This window comes from Magallana gigas, chromosome 3 (genome assembly GCF_963853765.1).
Source record: "Magallana gigas chromosome 3, xbMagGiga1.1, whole genome shotgun sequence".
Classification (NCBI taxonomy): Eukaryota; Metazoa; Mollusca; class Bivalvia; order Ostreida; family Ostreidae; genus Magallana; species Magallana gigas.
Genome location: NC_088855.1, coordinates 28,583,209 through 28,608,919, shown reverse-complemented (window position 1 = coordinate 28,608,919; position 25,711 = coordinate 28,583,209). Strand labels below are relative to the sequence as shown.

Below are 25,711 nucleotides of genomic sequence, written 5' to 3'. Positions count from 1 at the left end.
AAGCCCGGATGATAACGTTAAAAAATTGTGCGAGTTATCCCGAGTACTTCCGAATGGAGAAAAGAGATTTTGCATTGCATCAGCCATTAACAAGCCCGGATGATAACGTTAAAAAATTGTGCGAGTTATTCCGAATACTTCCGAATGGAGAAAAGAGATTTTGCATTGCATCAGCCATTATAACAAGCCCGGATGATAACGTTAAAAAATTGTGCGGGTTATCCCGAGTACTTCCGAATGGAGAAAAGATGTAAACATTTCCCATTATAAATCTCCGTAAGAAAATTGTTTTCGTTCCTGTGAAATTTTATGAGTGAAAAGGGATATCGATAATTGTTCAATGAAGATATCGATCTTGGATATATTCCCTTTCATCGATTTCAATTGTATTTCTTTCACAGGTATGTGTAATTTTATTAAAAATCATCAAAAATTTATGGAAGCAATAACATGGGACAGACTATAGAGGGCTAGCCCCCCATATGCTACACCACAAATATCTTTTTCTCGCAGCAGACAGGTACTTTTCTGAAATTTCTAGGTATAAAAATGAATTATAGTTGAGTTGGCCCCTTGTGGTTTTTTGGCCTGTCAAATATTTTTGGATGAGCCCCCCCCCCCCTTTTCAAAAACAATCAAAAGAAAACATTTAAAAACATTCAAAAATAAGTCCACGACCCACAACTTTTAGGAACAAATGTTCAATAAAAAATTGAAATGGCCCCATCCTGTAAAAAAAAAAACGAAACCATGTCTATTTACAACTACAAACTAATCTTTTTAAACAGCCAGCGGAGTTTTCCGTAAATAATCAGAATTTTTTTTAAATATCCTTGAATTATCGCTGTTTGTGTTTTCCTTGTTTCAGTCGTGACTATTTATCAGAAGAAAGTAATATAACAAGTATTTTGGTTATGGTTTAATCACTTTTTTAAATTTTTGAAGTCTATTTTAATTTCATGTGCATTGTATGCTAGTAGAAATAAGCTGTATTCATGTCAGTGTGTGCAATACACTGACATGAATACAGCTTATTTCTACTTGAGGTATAGGGTATAGATAATCCAAAATTCTTCCAATTCTTGATCCCCCTTTCCCGTCTATTTTCATGAAAAGATGTTTTTCAAAAACCAAATAATAAAAGCGGGGGAACAGACAGATGAGTCTCATATTAGGGTTTAGATTCCAAAATGAAGCTTAAAATGCAAACATGAAACTCTTTGGCATGTCAATCAAAGGGCTATGGTACTCAGGTGACCTTCAAGGCCTGCGGGCTTCTTGTTGTATCAACTTGTATGGTCTCAATTCTTTTTGTTTTTTGTTTGGATTCCAGGCTTTTTAATTTTGTATGGTCTCATGGAAAAAGAGTTTCCTGTATTTCATCATTATGGTTACTGGTTACCCTTCTATATGGGTCGAATACTTTTCCTTTCACTGCATTATCATTTGTTGTTTACAAAACTATCAACAAATATATTTTGTATCTTGCAAGTTATTTCAATCTCATTTATTCTCTCGACAGTGGAACATAGGGACACTTTTATTTTTGCTTTGTATGTCCGCAAAACATGTACATTATATGATATGGTTTTAAAACGACACAAGATGAACTCGCCCAATTTTAAAGTATATTCAACTATATATATCTGTCCCTGTGCGGATCAAATGGGAGAAGTTGTGGACCCTGACAAACAAAACTATAGTATCCCACTGTATGAATTTTCTGGATCTTCGCATGCTGTCAAAAGTATAAATTTTGTTGTCTTATCCAGGGACATTCAAAATACAAAAAGGAAATTATCATTATCAATTAACAGAATAAGTTACAAACCCCTGAGGTTGATAGGCTGCTGTGAACATCAATGATTTTCACAAAAAATGACGATCAAAGGACATAACTTTTTAGTTTTTCCCAAAATGTCCTCGCCAAAGATAGCGACCAAAAGTTTGTTCCCAGATGTCCTCGTATCATGCAAATTTCGATTGATTATTCTATTTTTATGCGTGTTTTAAAGTCATTCCTTCAACATATGGAAAGAAATTGAAGAAATTTGCCGTAAGACAGTATCCTATGGTCAAACAGTTAAACTATATAATCTAGTAAAGTGTGGTCTGTGTGGATTCAACTACATGTATTTTATTTTCTTCCCATCAACAGAGATTTTCAAATGGCTTTTCTGAAGTGGATATATGGTATGTTTAAAAAAATTGGTGATTGATTGATTGTTTAAATGCTTGATTGGTTGGTTCATTGATTATGCTTGTTCAATTTTCACATTTTTTTTAAATTTTAAATTTTTCATTTTTAAAGGAATGGATGATTTAGATTTTTAAAGGGTCCTTTCGACTTGTTGTCCGAATCGTTTGACGTACGCGCTACTAAAAGGTATTAGAAAATTTTCAAAACATGGCTGGCGAAGTTGTCGTCGACGCTTTACCATATTTTGATCGCGGTTATGATGAGCCAGGAGTGAGAGAAGCGGTGAGTGTAGTATAATTTAAAATGTAATTGTCTATATTTTGCGATGGTGTGGCTTTTATATACTTATAATTCCGTTATCATGAATAAATTGAACAGAATGTGAGGAAATTCGAGCTTGCTTATCTCTTGGTATTTTAATTTTCTATCAAAATACTAACTTATCTTTAAAATTTTTTAATTGATAATATTTTGGTTATCTCGATTTTCTACAAACATCCTTGCTTATATTATAAGAATAGGATGATTGGTTTTAGAAAAATATATTTTCACGCGAATTTTCATTTTCCAGTGAGTTCTGTTCTATGATTATATAGATGATGCTACACCCAGTTGCACCCCAATAATGAAATAAAGTCATAAAACTTGTAGTAATCTAGGTTATTATAAAGCCAATTATTCAGCGAATATTATAATTGATTAATTCATCTAATAAGTAGTAACGTGAATAATCTATAAAAAGGTACTTTCAGGATTGGCTGTGGAGGAGTCCGGTCAAGTCGTACACAGACCAACTCGTATACAGGTCAACTCGTATACAAAAATTTCCATATAAACAACCAAAAATCAGCTCGTATACAAAATATCGTGGTGTGTTTAACCGAAAGTCAACTCGTATACAAAAATTTCATATGCCTATATAATTTATGTCAAATATTAAATATGATAATAAATATAACAAATGCTGCACGCCAGTCATGAGTCAAATATTCATACAACAGATGATGTATTTAAGAAAATATTATATAATATGCTACAGCAAAAGATGACTTTCATTGTCTAGAACGGTGATTAGTATATGCTAAGGTTAATGACTCAAAAATTCCTTGTATACGAGCTGACTTGTGTGTTTTTATGCGGAAATGTTTGTATACGAGTTGACCTGTATACGAGTTGGTCTGTGTACGACTTGACTGTAAATCGCTGTGGATTTCCAGCAGTGCACAAATTTACAATACATCATGATGCATTTTTTGCAATATATTAAGTTATAATTAACTCATTTTTTTTATGAAAGGCTCTGTCACTTGTGGAGGAAGAAACTAGAAGATACAGACCTACTAAAAACTACCTTGAATATTTACCAGCACCAAGCTACAATGCTTTTGAGGTAATTTTTATGATATATGGCATCACATCTATAATGATTGATGTTTGATTGCTGGAGATAGCTAATAGCATGTTATCTGATTTATTTCTAGACTGAAATAATGAAAAATGAATTTGAAAGGATGCAAGCACGATTACCAATGGAAATGTTGAGCATGAAGAGGTTAGTATTGTTTCATCTTTGATAGGTGACATTAATGAAGTTTACTTCTTGTCAATTTTCTTTATGCCATATGGAAGATTTAACTTATGTCCCTGAAATATTTAGAATAGGCAAAAAATTGTATGCTGAAAATTTATTTTTGTGCTTCACACTACTAGTATCTGTAATTATATAGACAATTTATTATAGATATGAACTGCCTCAGCCATCAGCTGGTAAGATGACAGATATATCAGCGTGGACAGAATGTGTAGATAATTCCCAAGCACAGCTGGAACATCAAGCTCTGAGGTATTAGATGTTCATGAATTTGATTCACCTTCATGTTTGAAATGAATGTTTTATATTATACATAATTGGCAAAAAAGAAAGTTCATGAAATACAACTGCAAAGATTATATTTATTTTTCAATATAATCAATTTTAATGAAACATGATAAGAACTTGATAAAACGTTGATTAATGCTTATGATTTTATCCCCAGAATTCTTAACTTGGAGTTGATGGCAGACAATGGATCCAATGCTTGGAAACAGTACAACACAATCCTGGTACAGATGATGGAAAATGCCCAGAAACATCTGCAAGATCTCAGGTATGCAAAGCTTTTAAAATTTCAAAATCATTCAGTGGATAAATGAGATGGAGATAAATTATATTTTTCATAGATTCATTTGATTTATTCCACAACCTCTGGTACTTTTGTTGAAAACTTATTAGAAAATTAAGGAACTGGTATTTGCATATACATGTACATAACAAGAGAAAAAATCTGGTGGACTTTCGATTTTAAAATGTACTACATGTACATATAGAACCAAAAGCATTTATTTACAAACTTCAAAACATCTAAATATATTTTCCTTAACATATAGCACATTATATATTTTAAAACTGTGGTAAATAATATAGTAAGCTTTTCATCAATTTATCAATTTAAAAGATGCCAATATTTTGAATGTTTCATTTTTCAGAAAACAAATTCAAGAAATTAATTGGAGGAGAAAGAGTGAACAAACAGAGGCTGGAAACAAACTGAAGGAACTAGAAGACAGGTATACATGTATTATCATCAGTAAATCATGACTTTGTTTTCCCTAATTCAATTTCTGTTAGAAACATGCTGATTGGTTGTTTAGATAAAAGAGATAACACTTGTATGAACTTTTATGCTATTGTCACAACGTAACAATTTGGCATGATGTTACAGTTTGTTGTTATCTATCTATAGGATAATTACAGGTAGTTCACTTCTGTAGTTGATGATAGACATTATGGAATCAATGGTACAGAATTGACATAAACAATAAAATGTTTTTTGGAGGGGGATCAATCTAATTAAAATTAAATGTACATTTAAATTAATGTGAGCACAGTGACATATCAAATACGAGAGCGTGAAGGATCTAATTTTAATTAGATTGGAGGGGGATGGGGTGGGGTATTAAGGTAACAATTTAATACTTTGACAATTAGTTCACTTCTGTAGATAATAGAAATTAAGAAATTCTTGGATTCTCTAGATACAAAATTTGATTTTAACAGTAAACAGTAAAATGTTTTCTTTGGATGGAGGATGGGGTGGGTATGAAGGTAACAATAAAATACTTTGACAATGAGTGGAAATGAGGAAAGGAGAGCTCAAATGAGGTTATACATGTACTTGTACCACACTAATCAAATGTTCACTTTTCTTCTTCAGCTGGGTTGGCCTTGTAAGCAAAAATTATGAGATAGAGCGAGCTTGTGTGGAACTGGAAAAGGAAGTGACAAGTATAGAACAGAAAAAGGCAAAGGTAAAACTATTGGGGTTAAAAAACTTTTTCTTATTCTAATTTTCTACAAGTATTAACAGTACCAGTTCAATTGAACTAAAATTTTAGATTGAAGACTTGTTTCAGGTGTTAAAAATCATCCTATTAACTGAAAGTACACATTCCATTCCTTATGGACATATTTTAAAAAAACCCATTAATTTACAGATATATTGATCGACATCAAATGATAGCATTACCAATGCAATGATTTTGGGTACAATTTTGACTTGAATTGTTGACCAAAATAAAATTTTACTTAACTTCATGATTAACTTTTTCTTGCAGGATAAGAGGTAGCAGTGGGAAGAATTCAAAATTCATTTTACCATGCTGTTCATAATCATTACAGGAAGACACATTTTGAGACATAGACTTTGGACTCATTACTTGTATATTGTGTTGCAAGTGTTTTATGTTTGTACATTTACTGACATTATGTGAAAATGTCTAGACAAATTTTTTTTTTTCGAATAAAATTCTTTGAAAGTTGAAACTTTTTGTTTTACTGGTATATTTTTGCTCTGATTTAAATCAGATTAGTTCTTTGATTCACTCATTACAGGTAGATTGCTAAACAAGGTGGCAATTAGAGCAAGTAGAACGAAGGATCGGAATTTTAATCAAATTCAGAAGTGGTCCACTTTTAGTTTGATTATCTTGGATTTTCTACATTGATACAGTTACATGTACATGTACTTCTGGGTTCAAGAGGGCTGGATAGCCTTGGCGTTTTTAGATTCTAATGATATTTTTTTAAGGTACCTTACTACACCCAGACTTATACTTTTTAAGACACTATGTCACAAGATGGCAATTTAAATATTTTGTTAAACTGTTTATATCGTTCGATTCCGTTGTATATCGTCGTAGCTCAGTGGCTAAAGTATTGGGCTTCTGAACCGCAGATAATGAGTTCGAATCCGCCTGGAGCTTTTGTTCATGTTTACTGAATTAAATTTTCGAAAATGTAATTTTTCATCCAAAATTACACGTTTTTTGCCCATTTGACTTGTATACTCCTTATCCATTATGACATCTATCATAATCTAGTAATTTTTTTGCGGATTTGTGAAAATATTTCAAGGTGTAGTGAGCCACCTTAAAGAAGAGCTCTATATAAAGATACAGGAAAATACTAAAATTTAAAAGCTATATTAAATGGATTTTTCTTTTACTACATACTTAATAAAGTTGAACTTCGATATCTCGAAAACTGATATATCGAATACAATGGCTATGTCGGAGTGATTTGTAAGTCCCAACCACTTAGTTTTTTGAGTATTTTACCATCGATATCTTAAATATCTTGAAGTTTTTAAACAGTCCCATCTAAGTTTGACTGTAATACATTATAGCTTAACATCTCGTATTTAAAAAATTAAGGTACAGTAGATCTGATGGGTGATTTGTCGACTACTCAACCTCCTTGATATACATGTACCGGTACTGTAAACCAACTTTTATTCGCTTTGCCTCTATTTTGTGATGTACTGGATATAAACTTGTTCCCGGCCACTTATTTTTGCGACCAAAATGTTCGTTATCTGGAAAATAAAATGCTCAAGACATTTGAGGAATGGTTCTCAGTGTTGAATATTCCTGATTCTCTCGCAAGCCTTGCTAAAATTTCTTGCATGCGATTTTTAAAAGTTGGTTTACCCATAGTGAAAAAAAATACAATACTTATGATACAATATTTATTAATTTTTCTTATAAAAGTACCGGTATTCATCTTCTATAAATTTAACAGTTTCAGCTTAAATTATCTTAAAGATGGCCGGAAGAATCACGCAGGTTTTAAATATACATCATATCAGAATCGGATCCAGGGTCTCTGTAGGTCTGAAATTAGATATAAAATGTCAGGTTAATTTCCACGAGAACAATGTGTACCGAGACGAATTACAAGTACTTGCATTAAACAAATGTTTCTCTATTTATGTACAATCTTTCAAAATCTTATTGGTAAAACATAGTCACCAAAGATTTGCTGAATTTCTCATCAAAATGTAGTCTTGACCACTTTTTCAACACAGCGTGAAATTGAGAAATCGCCTGTTTAAAAAATTATGGTTAAACATTAGGTTACTTCTCACTTGTCATTTTTTTTGGCAAAAGGTGTTTTAAATTGACTTATTAATGCCATTTTTCATTTCAAGCATCACATTAAATATTCTGTACAATGTACTGTACCTGGCATGATCCATCGTAGTCATTGGCTGGGCCAGGAGTTGCCTTGTGACCAGGAGATGTAAAAATATGACAAGGTAGATCATCAAACTATAGATAGAATAGAACACAATCATGTATAAAAATGCGGATATACCAGCATTTATAAATATAAATCCCATTTAAAGGATCCTTCACACTTATTGACTCAAACAATTTCATTTCTATGACAGTTTATTACAACATACAGACTTTGATATCCTGCAATTCAGATGGGAAAATATCAGCATATGATAAAAATAATTAAAACATTTTTGTAACGTAATCCTTCGTTCTTTTTGTATACAAGATAAAATTTTCAACTTATTTACACTGTTGATTCAATTTTAGATTCTTATCGAAAAGGTGCTACAACCTTTAGAAAGTCCCATTTTCAATCTCATCTCTGTCCCTTTTCCACCTCCCCTCTCTCGCAAAATCTTTATTTGATTACATTTGAAAATGCAAAGTACATAACCCTCCGCAAAAGATATGCAGCAATAAAAATCAGTAGGCATTATTTAACATATGACAAAGTAACAACAAGTTTACTTTTCGGATAAGTTATGAATTTTAAGGGGCACGAACCTGTATCATCTGAATCAATGAGGACAGAAATGGATCCACAATCTTTGTATCTTTAGGGAATTGCTGGTGTTTTGTGACTAAAATTCAAATGCATGGCAGTAAATTCATACAGTAGAATGCAATTCGTTAAACATGTACATTTATATTATGGTGAGAGAAAACAGTTATCAGATTTTGAACCACTATGTACCGGTAAGCATACACTATTCAAGAATTAATTAGATGATGAATAAGCAACCACATGAAAATTTTCTCTGCAATACTTCAATTTTTTATATCACAGAGAGAGAGAGAGAGATGATTCAATTTCAGATTTTGAACATTTTTAACAAACCAACCTGGATCACTATTGAAAGCATTTTCATAAATATGCATCACTTCATCATCAAACTCATCCAACTGTAAAATCTTCTGTGTAGTCAGAATCACCAGCTTTTTCACATTACTAGAAGACACAACATACAGATTTATTAAATTGTTTTTAATTTATTAAAGCTTGTTCAACATAATAGCATTAAATGGTTCTTAAATGTAAAAGTAAACTTTAAACATCTGATATAACTTCTAAATACAGACCTTTCTTTACAAAGGTTGAGGATTTTGTCTGCAACATGGTGACAAACAGAAGCTGGTATTAAGCAGTTGAAAATCAGCAACGTAAACTGTCAAAAGTAGAAATGTAAATTATAAAGAGAAAGAAGTTGAAAATCAGCAACATAAATTTTCTATACAAAAGTAGAAATGTAAACTGCAAATAGTAAGCAGTTGAAAATCAGCAACGTAAACTGTCAACAGAAATGTAAACTGTAAAGAGAACAAGTTGAAAATCAGCAACATAAATTGTCAAAAGAAGAAGTGTAAAGAGAAAGCAGTTGAAAATCATTAATGTAAATTATCAAAAGAAGTCATTTACATTTTTGATAAACAGTATAAGGTTTAAAGGAGAATGAAGGATCGAAATATCTTCAAGCAACCTCAATCCGAAAACAGATATCTATCACACTCATAAAAATTGGTCAACTGTATTTCATGAAAAATATTAGCATGATGTGGATAGGGTTTCACTGTAATTCTGATCAAATGATGAAAATTAATGACAAATGTATAATAAAATTTGAATTCTTACCTTCAATATCATAAATACACTACATATCAATATAGAGACATTTTGATAAGTATGGGTGGAATGGCATCAAGGGGTTACATCACACAATTTTGTGCTGGGTTCATTTAACTGCAACGACAACACATATTAATCCAAGTTAGTCAATACTGTGAAAGGTATTACAACACAAATATATACATTAAAAGGTTTTAACATCGCATGATTTTTCTTTATCTATATAGTGAAATGTGAAAAAAGAAAAACAAACGATTTGTGCCCCCTCGGAGCCCCCCCCCCCCCCTTCCCCATATTTCATAGATCACACAAACCAAATTTCATTCTAATATGTTCATTCTCTGCAAAAAAAATGAGCGGAAACTGTAAATCAGTGGAATTTTTCTACGAACAAGGGCCATAACTCTGTCAAAAATTGATCGATCAGACCCAATGTCGAACTTGACCTAGATATTATCATGATAAAGCTGTATACCAAATTTCATTTCAATATGTTCATCCTCTGTGAAGAAAATGAACAGAAACTGTCGGTGGACGGACCAACAGACCAACCGACAGACCAACCGACAGACAGCAGCAAAGCCATATGCGCTCCCTTCTTTGAAGGGGAGCATAACAATATAAATACCGTACATTCCCCTCACCTCTTCATATTTACAGTGAAGTATCTGCACCGCCTCCAGTTTCCTCTCTGTGGCCTCTTCAGGCTCCGCCCTTCTACACACCATCTCCACAGACTCCAGGCCTCTGATATCCACACTCTCGTACTCCTTACCCATACTGAGTCCAAACAAGGCTCGGCTGAATCAGAAAAAGTTGATGGTAGCTAAGGTTGAATAGATACCTCAATTTAAACACTACTGCACTTAATTCACAGATACTAATAAAAAAGATTTTAAGGTAAAGATTAAATAATTTAATTCTGGTTGTAACGCGCTTTCTGATTGGCAAAAAATTATTTTATATCGTATAAAGAATGTTGCCTACGTCACAGTAAGGCTATCGTAAAAAATGTATCATTGTAAAATTTTACAAAATTCAAACGTAACGTCAGGTGTATGCCTAACGTTACGTTTGAATTTTGTAAAATTTTACGTCATTTTAAAGGTCAAATGACCGTTTTCATCTACAATAAAGAGTAAAAAAATTAAATTATAAGCAATGAATTCAATATTTATTAGTTTTATATGATATAAAATGGTTTGAAATAGTTAACGCTTTTTTATAAAAGCGTAAACTGCCCCAAACCATTTTATATCATATAAAACAAATAAATATTGAATTCATTCCTTAAATAAATGAATGAGATTACGAGTTTGAAAACTTCCATGGATCAATATCTGGAATGATAACTGTACAGAGAAAAGTCCTGAAAACTGTAAAATGTGAAGGCTGGCCATTACAGTGCATGAAGAAAGCTCTTGTAATTTTACCCATCTTTGCCAGCCAAGGCTTTACAATTCACTCCACCTGTAAAGGAGCAGAGTGGATCTTAAACCCTCGGCAAGTGAAGATGAATTTTACCAAATATGTTATCAGCATAACGAGAAAGACTAATAACAGTATAAGATTAAGCATAGTGTAACAAGTCCTATAAAAAAATTAAGGATGGACTATATTAATATTACGCTATTCTGCCTTGCTTTGTTTATTGAATTACATTCCCTTCATGCAAAAGGTGATTGTGGTGCAGACTATGTTAATTTAAAATAAGAAACCTTCCTGCAGCAGCCATGTCAGTATAGCCAAGGAACACCACTTTCTTTAGATGGATGCCCCCTGGGGCCGTCCTTGGGGTGAGGAAATAGGGAGGCAGCCATTCTATGTCCGGGAGGGATTTAAAACGGTCCCTGGTACCCTGAGTCATATTGCAACCATTGATTTGTTTGGTCTACAAAATAAAATACACAACAATTATATTATTTTTGAATCATGACAAGTGAGCTATAAAATTATAAATTATATGTTATGAATCAATGCTTGTAAGATATCGATGATTTTTTTGATAAAAGTTTTCTACTTCTAAGCAGGTATTAACTAACTTTTCTTCTCAACAGATGACATTATGGTGACATGAATCTTTATTTTGTCTATAAACACAGCGGCCCACTTAAAGATTCACCCATGATTGTCCTCATTTGGTGACCTATTTTTTCATTTCCGATAGAAAGTAGGGTGATTTCACCATGCATCGGACACCTTTGGATTTTTCCCTTTGTTCACGCATCAAATATCGTCCAAATATAAATAAAACTTGTTTTAAAAGTTACAGGTTTTCCCCTTGCTTAATTATTGGCGAAAAAATTCTGAAATTGTTAAAAATGTAGAAAATAAAGCAAATTAATGAAGTGTTGAACTATTTCACCATGGATCGGACAATATTTACCAAGCATCGGACATCTATAGCAGTGCAGTAGAGATTAAAAATAACATTTTTTGGTTTGAATGCAAAAATACAAAGGTTCGGAAATATTAATTTATTCAATTGCTATTCATATTTCTTTAAATGTAAATCCTCAAATCTACATATAGGAATTTAGACTAGTGCTTCTGTTTAAAGGAATATTTATCATAAGGGGTTCTTTATCGTGACAGCTCCTACAGGCACTTTGGACTAAAAAGACTGTGTCCGTAAAACTCGATTTTTAAGTGGTTTGAGGAAAATGTTTGCATCAATAAATTTTTAAATTTTTATTTTACTTCACATTTAAAGTATTACACAAGGAATGGGCACATAATCTCCATATTATTAGAAGAAATCATGCGGTGAAAAATGTCCGATGCATGGTTAATTTGTGTCCGATCCATGGTGAAATGAACATATGGTGCAATAATGACCTTGACATGAATTGTTCTAATTTCTTGGACTTATTTTAATCAAATTTTGTTTCAAAACTTACTTCTTTCTAATTATTTTACGCAGAGAGTGCATTTTCACTAATTCACAATCAAACGCAAACATTCAAATAATGCTTTAGTGTAAAATCTTCGTAACTAAATTTTCAATAATGGCGTATTTGATGTCATTTTACGATGTCTATATTACTATTTCTTTGACAATGTGACTGTCAAATTCTTAATAATGATAAAGTTCATTTGTTCTAATTCAGAAATATACGAATCAACACATGAACGCATGCAAATTTATTTGTTATATTTATAAACAAAGTTGTCCGATCCAAGGTATGTGTCCGATGCATGGTTAAATCACCCTACTGGTTATTCTTTTCACCCACTCATGCAAACAGATTTTGAGCCTTATGTTTACTTACTATCTTAATGTTGGTTTCTCTTGTTTTCTTTGAACGCCTAAAGAGCTCTGTCTGTTGTTGTTAATACTGGGCAGTAAAGTTCAAGGTCAAAACATAAAAAGAGATCCCATTGGTGTGTAACACACACGCCTCATTTTGCTGTTTGTAGGAAAACGTCATTTGCGCTAAGGCATGATCCTGGAAACATAACGTTGATAACCTATTTTCTGGACAAAATATTTATCATACCTTTTAACTATTACATAAGAGAGTAATAGTTAATTTTACTGTTGCACTATTTTTGTAGTTTATTTTGTGTATATTTATCATTTGGGGGTGAACAGACGACCTACACACGCGAGTAGAAGAAATGAGCAACATTCGGCTTCTTCAGAATTTTCTCCGTTCCTCATCTCGGTAAGTACTGGGTATTGTTGTTGTATGGGGCTAAACACATTTTTATTTGCTGATATTTAGCTGCATTTGAAGGTATGAATATCATTTTGACATGAAACATGATGGTAAACATATCCCAAGGACTAGAGGTTAAACATGTTAAAGATTTTTAAACCAATAGGTTCATGGTTATTATGGCTTTATTCAGGGTTGTCTCTAAGACCCGGGGGGGGGGGGGGGGATTCCCCCAACTATGATGACGTAATTACCTGGCTATTATTGCATTTCAAACACAATCTATAGCTATAAGCCAGACCCCCAGTCCCCCTTCTATTGTTTCTTCCTTCTACTTCAATTTTTAGTGACAATTAACCCTGCTTTATTGTACAGCTTTTAATATTTTTTATCATAATGATTCTTAATATAAAGTTATACTCTACTGTGCATATATACATGCATGATTACACCTGGACTATATATGAGGCAATTAGGATATTGTTAAAAAACCAAACGTTACAACAAACAGACATGAAAATGTATTGTAAACCAACTTTTATTCGCTTGTCAGAAAATTTTGCAAAGTTCACAAGAGGTTTGTGGTTGCAAAAATTTCTCGCTGCTAACCAGCTCTCAAATGTCTCTTCTAGTGCGGTATATTATTATTCTCTGGATAATCTGTCCACTCTGATCATGAAAATAAGACAATCACAGCTGAATCGCAATAGCGTTAAAGTCGTTTTGAATTACTGTTGATTTACAGTATATATTATTATACTTTCATGATAAATACTGAAATCTGATTGGTTTAGACGCAGTTGATAATCCGTTCTATTACCCTCAGCGTTAGCAACACACATAGCAACGGGTAACACAACAAATTGTTACATGCGCGTAAATCATGCGCATACGGTTCGCCGTAGAATTCATGTCATTTCTATATAAAAGTAGTAAAAAAAATTCTCTTAAATTAAGACATTCAGTATAATAAAATAAATAGTGCCTGTTTGGGAGGGTAACAGTTGAAATTGACACCCCTCGAAAACCATTGTCAACCTCCGCTTTGCGTCGGTTGACAATGGTTTCTTCAGGGCATCAATTTCAAGTGTTACCCTCCCAAACAGGCACTATTTATAAAATGATAGACCAGACAATGGAATACCTTGCAAAATTTTTCGACGTTATCATTTGGGTATACCTTTATCTCTTTTGCATATGAAAATCCCTGTAGACTAATTTTAGCCGTGCATTAAAAACTGACAAGCTAGAAAGGCGTTTCAAAGGGGGACACTTGGGATATTATTATACTATTGAATGAACATCGTTTGAACCCAGAGGTACATGTATTTATAAATACATGTTATATATGAAAATATGAAAAGAAAATGTGCAGCATAAGTACCTTGACACAGACTAAAGATGCAAACCTGTGTAAGTGCTTTTAATTCAGGTTCTCTACCAACTGAGCCCTCTTTGGTGCCAGCAAATGAACCAGTATGACCATCACACTAGCATATTGTAAAAATAATGACACATTGAAGATTATCTCTCTCTCTCTCTCTCTCTCTCTCTCTCTCTCTCTCTCTCTCTCTCTCTCTCTCTCTCTCTGAGCATTAGGGTGGTGAATTCATAAATGGCTGTATTTGGTTAATGAAGAAATTTCTATTGTTACACAAGGAACAAATTGTAAGATATTATCCATCTGATACCCCTGCTCTCTCCCAACATTGCATTTTTAATTATAAATTTATAACAGTGTCCGTTAGAAATACATGCACATGCATTCGATTATCATGATTTTGATGTTTATTGATTTCTATTACCAAATAGCATGTAGAACCGACATTGGTTATATCATTAACTTCTTCTTGGATGACTGGTGTCTGATGAAGGTTGCAGAAAAGATATATAAATTTTTCCATCTTTTTTTAAAATTTCAGTCAATATTTTCTGATTATGCATGACACCAAAACATGATGTTACATGTGTATTCAATGTTGGACATAATAATACATCCTGCAAGAGACTTTGACAATAAATTCAGTACTAGTGTTAAAAAGAACCATTTTGGAACTAAAAAAATTACTTGTAATTTTGCTCTATGCATGAAATAATTCTTAAGAATATATCGGTTATATAGTGAAGTGAATGATCTTGGTTGACCTATATTTTCAGTGGAATTAGATCACTAGCTAAGACAGCATGCACAGAGATGCTGTTCATTCAACCTAAAAGTGTATTAAGATCATTCACCTGGTTAACTTGATGTTCTGTATTCTGATCTTAGAGAGTATATGTATATATAGAGCAAATCTTGAATATCAACTCTTGAATATGGTAATTAATCAGTAATGAAAATGATTGTTGGTATTGTCTGACTGACTAACATATAGTGACTTTATGTTTACTCATCTTGGTTAAATCATGAGTTAAATGGACACCCCCACCCTCCCATACCCCCACCACCCTATTCCCAAAAATATAATTTATTTTAAAAAATTGAACTAAAATATGATACTTAGTTAATATACACTGTATAAGACTGTGTACTTGTATATCAATTGATGTGACTTGATACTGACTTTCAATGATTCTGAAATTCTGAATATATGACCACCTCTGTTATGACTGAGAAGTAATGTATTTCAGATATTGATATTTTAGAAGGAATTATTGTCAAAATTCACATTCATTGGAAAAGAAGGAAATTGATACTAGACTTAAAAGGGAAATGATGCCACTTGTATAAGTTTTGTTATTCACAAATGCCATACAAGTATCTTGTATGGCATTTAGGTTTAGGGTTTAGGTTTAGGCTTATGGTGAAAAAGTGGTCACTGTTGAACCAGATTTAGGTTTAGTTTTAGGGACACAAAGTGGTCACCGTTTAACTGGATTGGTAGGTCACATACAAGTTCAAGTCAGCATTGTAATGATTCTTTTAAGACGCAATGTGAGGAAGGGGGGGGGGGGGGGGGGGGTGGTAACATGACAATATTCAAATTTGCCAATTCCTGGAAATCTGTGTTTCAGACTTCAGCATGTGAGATGTGCCAGTTCCTTGATACAAAACTATGACTTTGAAAGCTTCGTTGCTGCTAATGAACCCATGCCCAGCTATGGGCCGGACTCACCAGAAAGGAAGCAGTTGTATGAAGCTCTGAACAAATATAAGGATAAAACCACCGACATCCCCATTGTCATTGGAGACGAAGAGTTCAGAACCAAGGATGTGCGATACCAAGTTATGGTAAAGGCTATCATATCCTTTGCTACTCAAAATCTACCCTTTTCTGCAAGAAGATTTTTTTAAAATCCAACTGAGTTTTGAAATTCTGACATCATTAAAATTATTATTTTGTGGGTTGGTTTTTAAGTAAGAATACTGGTATGAGAAGACATAGAAATGTAAGGTATATGATATACATTATTTTATTTTTTGGTAGCCATTTGATCATCAGAAGAAAACAGCCAAGTTTTATTATGCAACACCAGTAAGTGATATGTTTTTTGCATGTATTTTAAGGCTACCAGTCTGAGAATAGATTATTACATAATGATGATATAATACTGATACAGAAAGAAATATCCATAGTTTTCTGCTTTTTATTATATTTCGTTTCAAAACCTGACAGCCATTTGCTTCAATCTACTGAAATGTTTTGGATCACTTTGGGTCTGATTAAAATTTTTGAAGTAATAATTATTATTTTGATGAAAAAGAAACAGAATATTATAAAAGCACAAGTTGTTTTAAATTTTGATTTTTTGGTGTACTATTGAACATGCTAAATTGAATGAATTTTATTTTGTACATTTGATAACAGTGCACATCTTTTGAGAATTAAAACCGGATTTGAAAGGCTTTTTTATGATGAGAAATTAAAAAAAAAACCTGCATGATATTTTTGTTTCCTCAAAATATTTTAAATTTCTATAGAAATTTTTTCACTGCATTGTTGTAGAATTTCAAATGAAAATTTTCAAACAAAGAAATCTTGTCCTATTGCTTACTAGGAACAACCATTCAACAGTTTTTAGCTGTCAAAAGTCAACAACTATTGGCATGTATAACTACATGTATCATTATATATATTTGATTTTTTGCAAAACTACACTATTTTTAAAAAACTAAATTTTATCATTATATGGTGCCTGTGTTTGTAATAGGATATCATCCAGAAAGCAATAGACAATTCCCTCAAGGCCAGAAAACAATGGGAGTTAACTCCTTTGGAGAAGAGGGCCGAAATCTTCATGACTGCTGCTGAAATGATCAGCAAGCAGAAAAGGATGGATGTCATGGCAACAACCATGCTAGGCCAGGTATCTTCTATTTGATTAAACTAAACACCAGTCCACTGTTAAACATGTCATTTCATCTCTTATATTTTGTAATAGTGAAAGCATTTTAAAATGGGAGTGTACAAGAATTGTACAGTATTTCATATTCTGTACAGATTTGATGTAATTTATTTTTAATTTTTTGTCGACATAAAATTTGGTACACAGGTAGCTCAGTTTTGGTGAAATTCATGCATATCAGTATAAAACTCACAAATTTTCAATCTCAAGGAATAATATGAAGCAGTCTTTATCATGAATATAAAAAATCATTGTGCCAAAGTATTGATTAATTGTCAAGATTTTTCAATTAATCTTTATGTACGAGGGTTGTTTGGAAATTATTGAGACATTTTGTCTTATTCTTTTAGTAAAACAGATAAACTCTTGAAATTTCACCAAAACGTAAATCAGGATAGAGTTTATCAATGTGAAAAGTTTCTTGTTCATGGCATGAATAGATCATTCCTAGTAAGCTGACCAAAGTGCCTTCGTCCTGTAACCCGGCGCAACCGCAAACTTTTCGCAACGTCATTTTAACCATTCTTATTGCTCCCGTGTTTTAAACACCTTACAAACGAACTGAAATAAGAATTATTCTTTATTTCTCATCTTTTGTTTTAATTTCAAGATGTCATCATTTATATTTTCTCTCATTCTTGTTTTTTTAGAGAAAAAATCGAGATATTTTTACCCGAAAGTCTAATTACTGTGAATGTCTCCTGCAGTCATTTTTTACATATTTTAGAACTGTTTACAACAGTTTGTGTGTCAAAAGTTGTTAATTAATCCCTTTGGCCTAATTCTAGTTAAATAATCAGTGAAAAAAAATATGATGAACTGAAGTTCTATACATTGTCTTGTTATCGTATATTTTTTTTACGCAATTGCGTGGCTTTAAAAGGTCTTCTTCTGAGATTTCCACCAGTTTAATGGTTTTCGTTGCGCCGCCTTGACGTCAAAACTCAATGTAAAGTCGTTGTCAGATTTTTATTGTTTGGTAAATATGTGTGTACCATATCTGTATTTCAACTCCAACATCAGTGAAACTTAATCGACAGTTAGTCGCAAAGAATAGCAAAATGAACATATTTAATTTGATTTCTTTTATCATTAACTGTAATTCTACGGACACTTATAAAGTAGATGTTTAAGTTATTTAATCTCCGAGTTCATGGCTGCGCCGGGTACCCCGACCACCGACTTGTTTATCTACTGTCGTAAACAAAATATTAAATATTCTTTTAATATCACTTTGTTTAATTATTTGTTGGTGTTTCTTCAGTGTCTATGCCAATTTTCACCAAAATTCGTCACTTAGAAAAGAAAATAATCGATTTGTCTCAATAATTTCCGAACAACCCTCGTATGTTTATTTAACTTTTTTTCTCTGTTAATTAAACAGGCAAAGAATATATGGCAAGCAGAGATAGATGCAGCAGCAGAGCTTGTTGATTTCTTGCGATTCAACTGCCAGTTCTCTCGTGTGAGTCACCCAATAAATTAAATATTCATCAACAGCTATTCTCTATCACAGTCATGCATTGGTATTGAGCCACTTTTCATTGCCCAGACATGATTTGGCAATCATTATTTGTGTTTATTATTTTGTTTATTCAGTCTTTTTTCAAATTAATGCATTGCTGGTAGTTGTTTTGGCAACCGATTCAGGAGATTGACTTGAATTCAAGCCAAAAGGGCTACATATATCTTTGATATTTGTTTGTTTTTAACTGATATACACTGTATTACCTCACAAAATTCTTAGGGGAACAATATTATTTTTATCATTTAAACGTTGGTTACTAATTTTATTCGGACATGTGCTTATTTTGTCATGATTTCCACACTGTAAAATTAAAACACTAGGAATGGGGAGGGGATCTGCCATTTAGAGGTTATTTCTCATAATTCATCTTGATTATTTGAAACAGGATATTACTAGATACCAACCTCTTAGTCCAAGTGAAAGTGTAAACAATTCTGCCATCTACCGTGGATGTGAGGTAACAGCCCTTCTGTACCAATTTTTGATTGATTTGATTGGAACAATATAATGCATGTACTAAAATTACAAAATGTACATTGTTTTGATAAACACGTGTAAATGGTGTTCCAAATAGTGTGAATTCAATCAATAATTGTCTGAATTCTGATTCAGGGCTTCTGGGCAGCGATCACGCCGTTTAACTTCACTGCTATTGGAGGTCACCTTTGCTCCGCTCCAGCTTTAATGGTAAGGTGGAAATAAGTTAAACATTGTGTTTTGTATTCAAGTCTTTAAAAAATAAAGGATCTGAGTAAAAAAAATAAAGGATCTGAGTATAAAAGGGTAAAAATTTTGTTTTTACGTTTCGTTGTTAGAATTAACAGGCCAAGATTAATTGTGAAACCAATATTTAAAAAATGAATACTCCTAGAAAAGCTGACTTAGACACGATTTGACTTAAAATTTTCAAATTTTATTTTTTCATTTTCAATGTTTATAATGATAAATATAGAAGTTTATTATGTTATGTCAAAATTTGAAAGTCAAATATTAAGTTATAGGCAAGATACAGATAAGTTTTAATCAAATGTAATTTTCTTTTGTTGATAATAGTATTTATGAAGATCTTGAATTAGTTTAAATTGTTTTTTACACTCATGTCATTTTGTCTAAAAAATGGTAATTCTCTATACATTACATGATTTGTACACAACTATAAGACTTAAAAATAAAATTTTTGATCTCAAATCATGTCCAAGTCTCTTTAAAATTGTGGGATAAGTTTTCATAATTTAGAACAGGAAACACATTTTTCATATATTTTTGCCAATTTTACAGTTTTGTTTATATTTCATCTCTTTTTAAGATTCTTAATGATATTGAATCTTTACTACAAATTCTATTGTTTCTCATGATATTTGTAACCATGATCTTAGTGAAAGGTAATTTTAAGGTTATTTTAAAAAATATTTTTTTTTTTGAGAACTCTCTAATTTTTCATGGTGATTTTCCAGGGTAATGTAAGCCTATGGAAGCCATCGGACACTGCCATGTTGTCTAACTACACAGTGTTTAAAATCTTCAGGGAGGCGGGGCTACCTCCAGGGGTCATCAACTTTGTGCCTGCTGATGGACCGGTATTTGGTGATGTCATCACAAAATCGCCACATCTAGCAGGTGTTAACTTCACTGGTAGTGTCAGGTAATGGAAATTTTCATAAATAAGCATGTGATGGTGTATATGTATATATTTATTAGGAGAAGTTTAGAAAACATCAATGTGTGCTTTTATTTAGATCCAAAAGCTTGAAGGGGAGGATAGGTTATGTATATATTTTTTGGACTATTATTTTTCAGAACATTTAAAACAATATGGAAGCTTGTTGCCCAAAACCTAGACAACTACGTCTCATATCCAAGGCTGATTGGAGGTAAAATGAACAGTCAGTCTGTTGTTTTCCTTGCTCATATTTAATTTTAAAGATTTAAATGTGGAATGTATCGATCTGTAAATTCATCTGTTGTTGACATTGCATACCGTTTTTCTTTTGGGAATGTAATCTGTAATAATGGAATGTAATCTGTAAAATGGAAAGTAATATGTAATCATGAATGTAATCTGTACTGATGGAATGTATTAAATCTGTATTGGTGGGAATTATGAAATAGAGAAGTTAGGTCATTATATGTTTGAAGTCAAAGGGAACATGTTATTACTGTACTTGTACCTGTGTATGCTTATACATGTTAGTTTACACCCAATATTCAAGATCTATTCGTCATATTTCCAATGGCTACCTGTAAAAAAAATCTGTGTGACTATTTCTTACAATGTTTGAATTTAACACAGATATTAGTACTTGTATATTTCAAGATGAAAATTGCTGGTTTGAGATTCTTAAGGGTGGTATATTATGATCTAGCTACACTAAGCCTGCAAAAACAAAGATTCACAATGGGACTCGATTGATTTCAGAATGTGGAGGAAAGAATTTCCATTTTGTCCACAAGTCAGCGGATGTGAAATCAGTGGCTGTTGGTACAGTTAGGTCAGCGTTCGAGTACGGAGGACAGAAGTGTTCAGCCTGCTCTCGTATGTACATTCCTCAGTCAATGTGGCCCGAAGTCAAACAGAAAATGCTAGACATTCTCAAAGAAATCCAACTGGGATCACCTCTGGACAACAAAATCTTCTTGTCAGCTGTGATAGACGATAAGGTTTGGACAACAGCATCATTAGATTTTTTGTTCTACTACTGTAGAAGCACATATTTGCGCTTGGTCAAAATTTTGTTGTTTTTTTTAAACCAAATAAAATTTCATTGGCATTTAATTTCGTCATATGGTCATTTCTATGTATTCATTGATACTTGGGTTAAAAATTCGTCATGGATTTAATTTCGTTGATTTATACTGCCAACGAAAATAACAAAATTAAATCCTCAATGAATATTTCATCTTCTACAGAATATGTAAAGAATTAATTGTACAGATTGTACTCGTTTAATGCCATTTTCTTTCCAAAAGAATTGATGTTGTTATACAGGATGTCATTTTCATTAAGGCTCGTCTGCTCTTTAATTAAATTTTGCTTTAAACAAATTATTATTTCTGGAAATATATGGAATGTACAATATATTAGAATAACTTGGTTGGCAGCTCTTTCATCTGACAGAAACTGTCTTTTTATTACACAGTTTGGTAATAAACTATTGGAGCTACATTTAGTTATCTTGGTGATCGAGGATAATCCATCTTATCAGATTTTAGAATTTAACTTTGTATTGATGTTTAAATTAACACCACATACAGTATTTCTTATTTAATTTATAAATTATGACATAGGCCTAAAGATGTTTTCCTTTTCTATAGGCTTTCAACAGAATCAAATCTTACATTGAATATGCAAAGAATTCTCCTAATCTCTCCATTGTGGCTGGTGGAAAATGTGATGACAGGTACAGTTTTATGAATAAAAAAAATGAATAATACTCAAAGCCTTTTAAAATTTATACTATAATACATAATAAAAATATTCATGTATGTGCTTTTTTCTGTATGTGTATTTGATATTATATTACTTATTATGTTTTTTAAGGGAGGTTTGCTTTGACTTGTTTTTAAAAAAAAATTCTTCCTGAAATGTAAATATTCAAACCTGATTATCAAGTTATGTTTTATAAGACTGTGAATAATAAGGTTTATTTTTGTTAGAAATACCATCTAGAGGTTTTGATTGAAAATGCCAGATAAAAATTTTTAAAAAAAATTATCACATTTCAAGTCCATAAATACATACATGTATAATTATACAAGATCTGGCCTAACTGTAATTGCTGGCAACAGATTGTCTTATAATATTGATACAGTAAAACTCGTTTAGTACAAACACGGATATAACGAATTCTCGGAAATAGCGAAGTTTTTTTGGAGTCCCTGGTAAAATTCTTAATAAAACCTTTGGAAAATTTTACTGCTATAACGAATTCAGATATAACAAATTTACAGATATAGCGAACTGATTTTGAGTCCCGTAGAAGTTAATAATAACAAAATTTAACACTTTTATAACGAATTTCTCTCAGTTTTATAATATTTGCACTATTATTTAACATAATAGTTTGAATAAATTTATCTTCATATAAATTTTTTGACCCACAGTCCGATCATTATATCACAAATTACGGATATAACAAAGTAAATCCTTTGGTCCCTAGGACTTCGCTATAACCGAGTTTTACTCTATTACTGATTTGTATAAAAACGTCTTTTATTAAGTGCTTAGTGTGTACAGTATATTATACATGTATATTCAGAGATGTGTTGGTGTTTTTTTTTTCAGTCAAGGCTATTTCGTTCAACCAACAGTAATTGAGACTTCTGATCCACAAGATAAAATTATGCAAGAGGTAATTAAAATTGATTTAATATTTGATATTGATTTATACAGAGTAGTTTTTGCAATATACTTATACAGAGTAGTTTTCTACAGCCAAAAAACCCCAACAACCTGTGTTAGTGGGTTATGTAAATTTATTTTTGTGCAATGATTTGCAAAGATTGCTACCTTCATAACCTGCATGATTTATCAAAGTCTTTTATTGTTTATATTTACATCTTTCTTTGAACAATTTAAAAATTTATTGTGAAAAGTAAGTAAAATTAACTTAATTTAATAATACTGTTAATGCATGTACATTAGTACACTGGCAAGAAGAAACAGCCAAATCGTCTCCTATGGGAATTCGAGTCAGATTTCAGTCTGGCTGTTTCTATAGAGCTATGAATTAACTAGAACTATAAACTTCCACAATATTGCACCAAGTTACTCCTATTGTTTTCAGTTGTGGTTAAAAAGGGAAAGATATTAAATACAAGGATATGCAGCATTGTTTTCTTATTGATCAAGGCTATGATTCATTTGACCTTTGATTTGTTTATTTTAGGAAATCTTTGGTCCTGTGCTGTCAGTGTTTCCCTACCCTGATGATGAATACTTCAAATATGCACAGATGGCTTCCAAAACCTCACCTTTTGCTCTTACCGGAGCCATATTTGTGAAAGACTCGTATGTACATGTATAATATAAGAATACATATGTTGTTCATATATGATATATCAGTATTCTGTGTATCCTAGTTTCTTGTTTTTTTTTTAATTATAAATTGGAGAAAACCATTATGACCATTGTATGTATAAGTGATTAAGTTTCAGAGATGATAGTCATTTGCAATCTTTATAGTTAAAAAAAAGAAGTAAAAAAAAAAAGAGATCTAAATTGAGGATAGTATTGACTTGTTTCTGTTTTACTTTTTAGCATAGCAAGAGAAGAATTAGTGGACACGTTTAGAGAGTCAGCAGGAAACTTCTACATTAACGACAAATCCACCGGATCTGTGGTTGGCCAGCAACCTTTTGGTGGCGACCGCTTGTCAGGTGAGAAAATCAGAAGGGACTTGATCTGCAGGCACCCTATATTGATCAGCCCACATGACCATCCATTTTAATTCATATTCCCTTTGGCAAATTTGGACTCAAACCTCACCCATACAGTGCCCATAGGTAGAGTGTTTGCAGTGATCTTGAAAGGATTTTCTTGAACAAAGGACAAGGTCATGAAACCTCAGTTGAGCTTAAATTGAAAAGTAGATATATGTGTTGTCTATTTAGTATCCTAAAAACCCTTTGCCTGATAGACATCAATTTTTGTTTCCATGGAGACTGTGTTGTCTATTGTTCTGCCATCTTGTGTTGTTATTCCATCATGTTTTCATATCCTAGCTGATTGTAATTGTACTGATCTTGCAATTTACAGTTGGAAAGGCCACAATATTTTTTCCCGATGTGATTTATGAAGAAAGAGTCAAAAGTATAATGTATATTTTTTTTTTTTTTTTATTACAGGAACCAATGATAAGGCTGGGGGTCCTCATTACCTGATGAAGTTTGTATCTGTGAAGTGCGTTAAGGAAACCAAAGCTCCCCTCAAGGAGTGGCTCTTACCATCTATGAAGTAGATGATGTCCAGCAAAGAGAAGAACTCCACATTACGTTGAACAAAACTGATGGAATATTTATTACGGGAAATGGTTAAAAGACAAAAAACAAACTGAAAACCTTTGCAGATTTTTCAGCCTCTCTATATACCGGTATATGGCCATATCTTACATCTTCCATTTTATTTTAAAAATATGCATATTTGATTTTGTATTGAATTGTTGCAGTGTTTTTACATGACTGTTCTAGTATCAATGTTTTTTTTTATTTCATAAAATATTATGCCATGTTTTTTTGCTCAAAATGTTTTCAATAAAACCAGGTTTGACAAATTTGATAGAATAAGCAGAAAAAAAGACAAATATGGTGAAGTACATGTACTTTATATTAGGTCTTTTCATGATTTGTTGAAATTTTCTTTTACAACATTGCTGAGTGGCAACAATATGTGATTTCTTTTTTACATAACAATGTGTTGATGAATACACTTTAAACTTAGATAGAAATCCATAAAAATTTAGATAGGAGAAACATATCATCAAAATCTGTGTAATATGGGGGAAAAATGTCATTTTACGGTAAATTCCTTATTTTTCGCGAGTACTTTTAAATTCCTCAATTCCACTGTTTTGTATGAATCGTGAGGATATGAAATCTCGAGCACCATATTTTGCTATTATTGCATATTGTTCAAAACTGTCTAAAAAATAAAAGCGAAATTTTAAAATATATGAGGGTTGCTCCTTACAATT

General features: G+C 32.1%; 3 protein-coding genes across 3 annotated transcripts; 2 read left to right on the top strand and 1 right to left on the bottom strand.

Moving 5' to 3' along the window:
- The first annotated feature begins 2,353 nt into the window (after positions 1-2,353).
- Positions 2,354-6,004, top strand: LOC105321821 (pre-mRNA-splicing factor SPF27). The gene is made up of 8 exons (XM_034443311.2): positions 2,354-2,482; positions 3,498-3,590; positions 3,682-3,752; positions 3,942-4,043; positions 4,237-4,347; positions 4,727-4,807; positions 5,455-5,548; positions 5,855-6,004. The coding sequence occupies exons 1-8, from the start codon at positions 2,408-2,410 to the stop codon at positions 5,864-5,866; spliced, it is 639 nt and encodes a 212-aa protein (XP_034299202.1). The 5' UTR covers positions 2,354-2,407; the 3' UTR covers positions 5,867-6,004.
- Positions 6,005-7,270: 1,266 nt separating this feature from the next.
- Positions 7,271-12,867, bottom strand: LOC105347831 (uncharacterized). Its single transcript, XM_020075144.3, has 9 exons — positions 12,758-12,867; positions 11,204-11,376; positions 10,130-10,286; positions 8,942-9,027; positions 8,704-8,810; positions 8,366-8,442; positions 7,763-7,849; positions 7,550-7,624; positions 7,271-7,411 (listed from the first exon to the last, which is right to left on the bottom strand). Exons 2-9 carry the CDS (start codon positions 11,350-11,352, stop codon positions 7,367-7,369), a joined length of 783 nt encoding a protein of 260 aa, XP_019930703.3. The 5' UTR covers positions 11,353-11,376; positions 12,758-12,867; the 3' UTR covers positions 7,271-7,366.
- On the top strand, positions 12,849-25,138 carry LOC105347830 (delta-1-pyrroline-5-carboxylate dehydrogenase, mitochondrial). The gene is made up of 16 exons (XM_034443309.2): positions 12,849-12,921; positions 13,070-13,153; positions 16,163-16,379; positions 16,576-16,623; positions 17,300-17,455; positions 18,879-18,959; positions 19,408-19,479; positions 19,635-19,709; positions 20,477-20,664; positions 20,820-20,893; positions 21,439-21,680; positions 22,335-22,420; positions 23,305-23,371; positions 23,909-24,030; positions 24,280-24,398; positions 24,867-25,138. Exons 2-16 carry the CDS (start codon positions 13,107-13,109, stop codon positions 24,977-24,979), a joined length of 1,707 nt encoding a protein of 568 aa, XP_034299200.2. The 5' UTR covers positions 12,849-12,921; positions 13,070-13,106; the 3' UTR covers positions 24,980-25,138.
- The last annotated feature ends 573 nt before the right edge of the window (positions 25,139-25,711 follow it).

Coding starts and splice junctions, on each gene's coding strand:
- LOC105321821 (XM_034443311.2), top strand. CDS start 2,408: ATGGCTGGCGAAGTTGTCGTCGACGCTTTACCATATTTTGATCGCGGT. Junction 4,348..4,726: donor AAACATCTGCAAGATCTCAG/GTATGCAAAGCT, acceptor TTCATTTTTCAG/AAAACAAATTCAAGAAATTA. Junction 4,808..5,454: donor CTGAAGGAACTAGAAGACAG/GTATACATGTAT, acceptor TTTCTTCTTCAG/CTGGGTTGGCCTTGTAAGCA.
- LOC105347831 (XM_020075144.3), bottom strand. CDS start 11,352: ATGACTCAGGGTACCAGGGACCGTTTTAAATCCCTCCCGGACATAGAA. Junction 8,443..8,703: donor TGCTTTCAATAGTGATCCAG/GTTGGTTTGTTA, acceptor TTTGAATTTTAG/TCACAAAACACCAGCAATTC. Junction 7,625..7,762: donor ACTACGATGGATCATGCCAG/GTACAGTACATT, acceptor TTTTTTAAACAG/GCGATTTCTCAATTTCACGC.
- LOC105347830 (XM_034443309.2), top strand. CDS start 13,107: ATGAGCAACATTCGGCTTCTTCAGAATTTTCTCCGTTCCTCATCTCG. Junction 19,710..20,476: donor GCTCCGCTCCAGCTTTAATG/GTAAGGTGGAAA, acceptor GTGATTTTCCAG/GGTAATGTAAGCCTATGGAA. Junction 24,399..24,866: donor TGGTGGCGACCGCTTGTCAG/GTGAGAAAATCA, acceptor TTTTTATTACAG/GAACCAATGATAAGGCTGGG.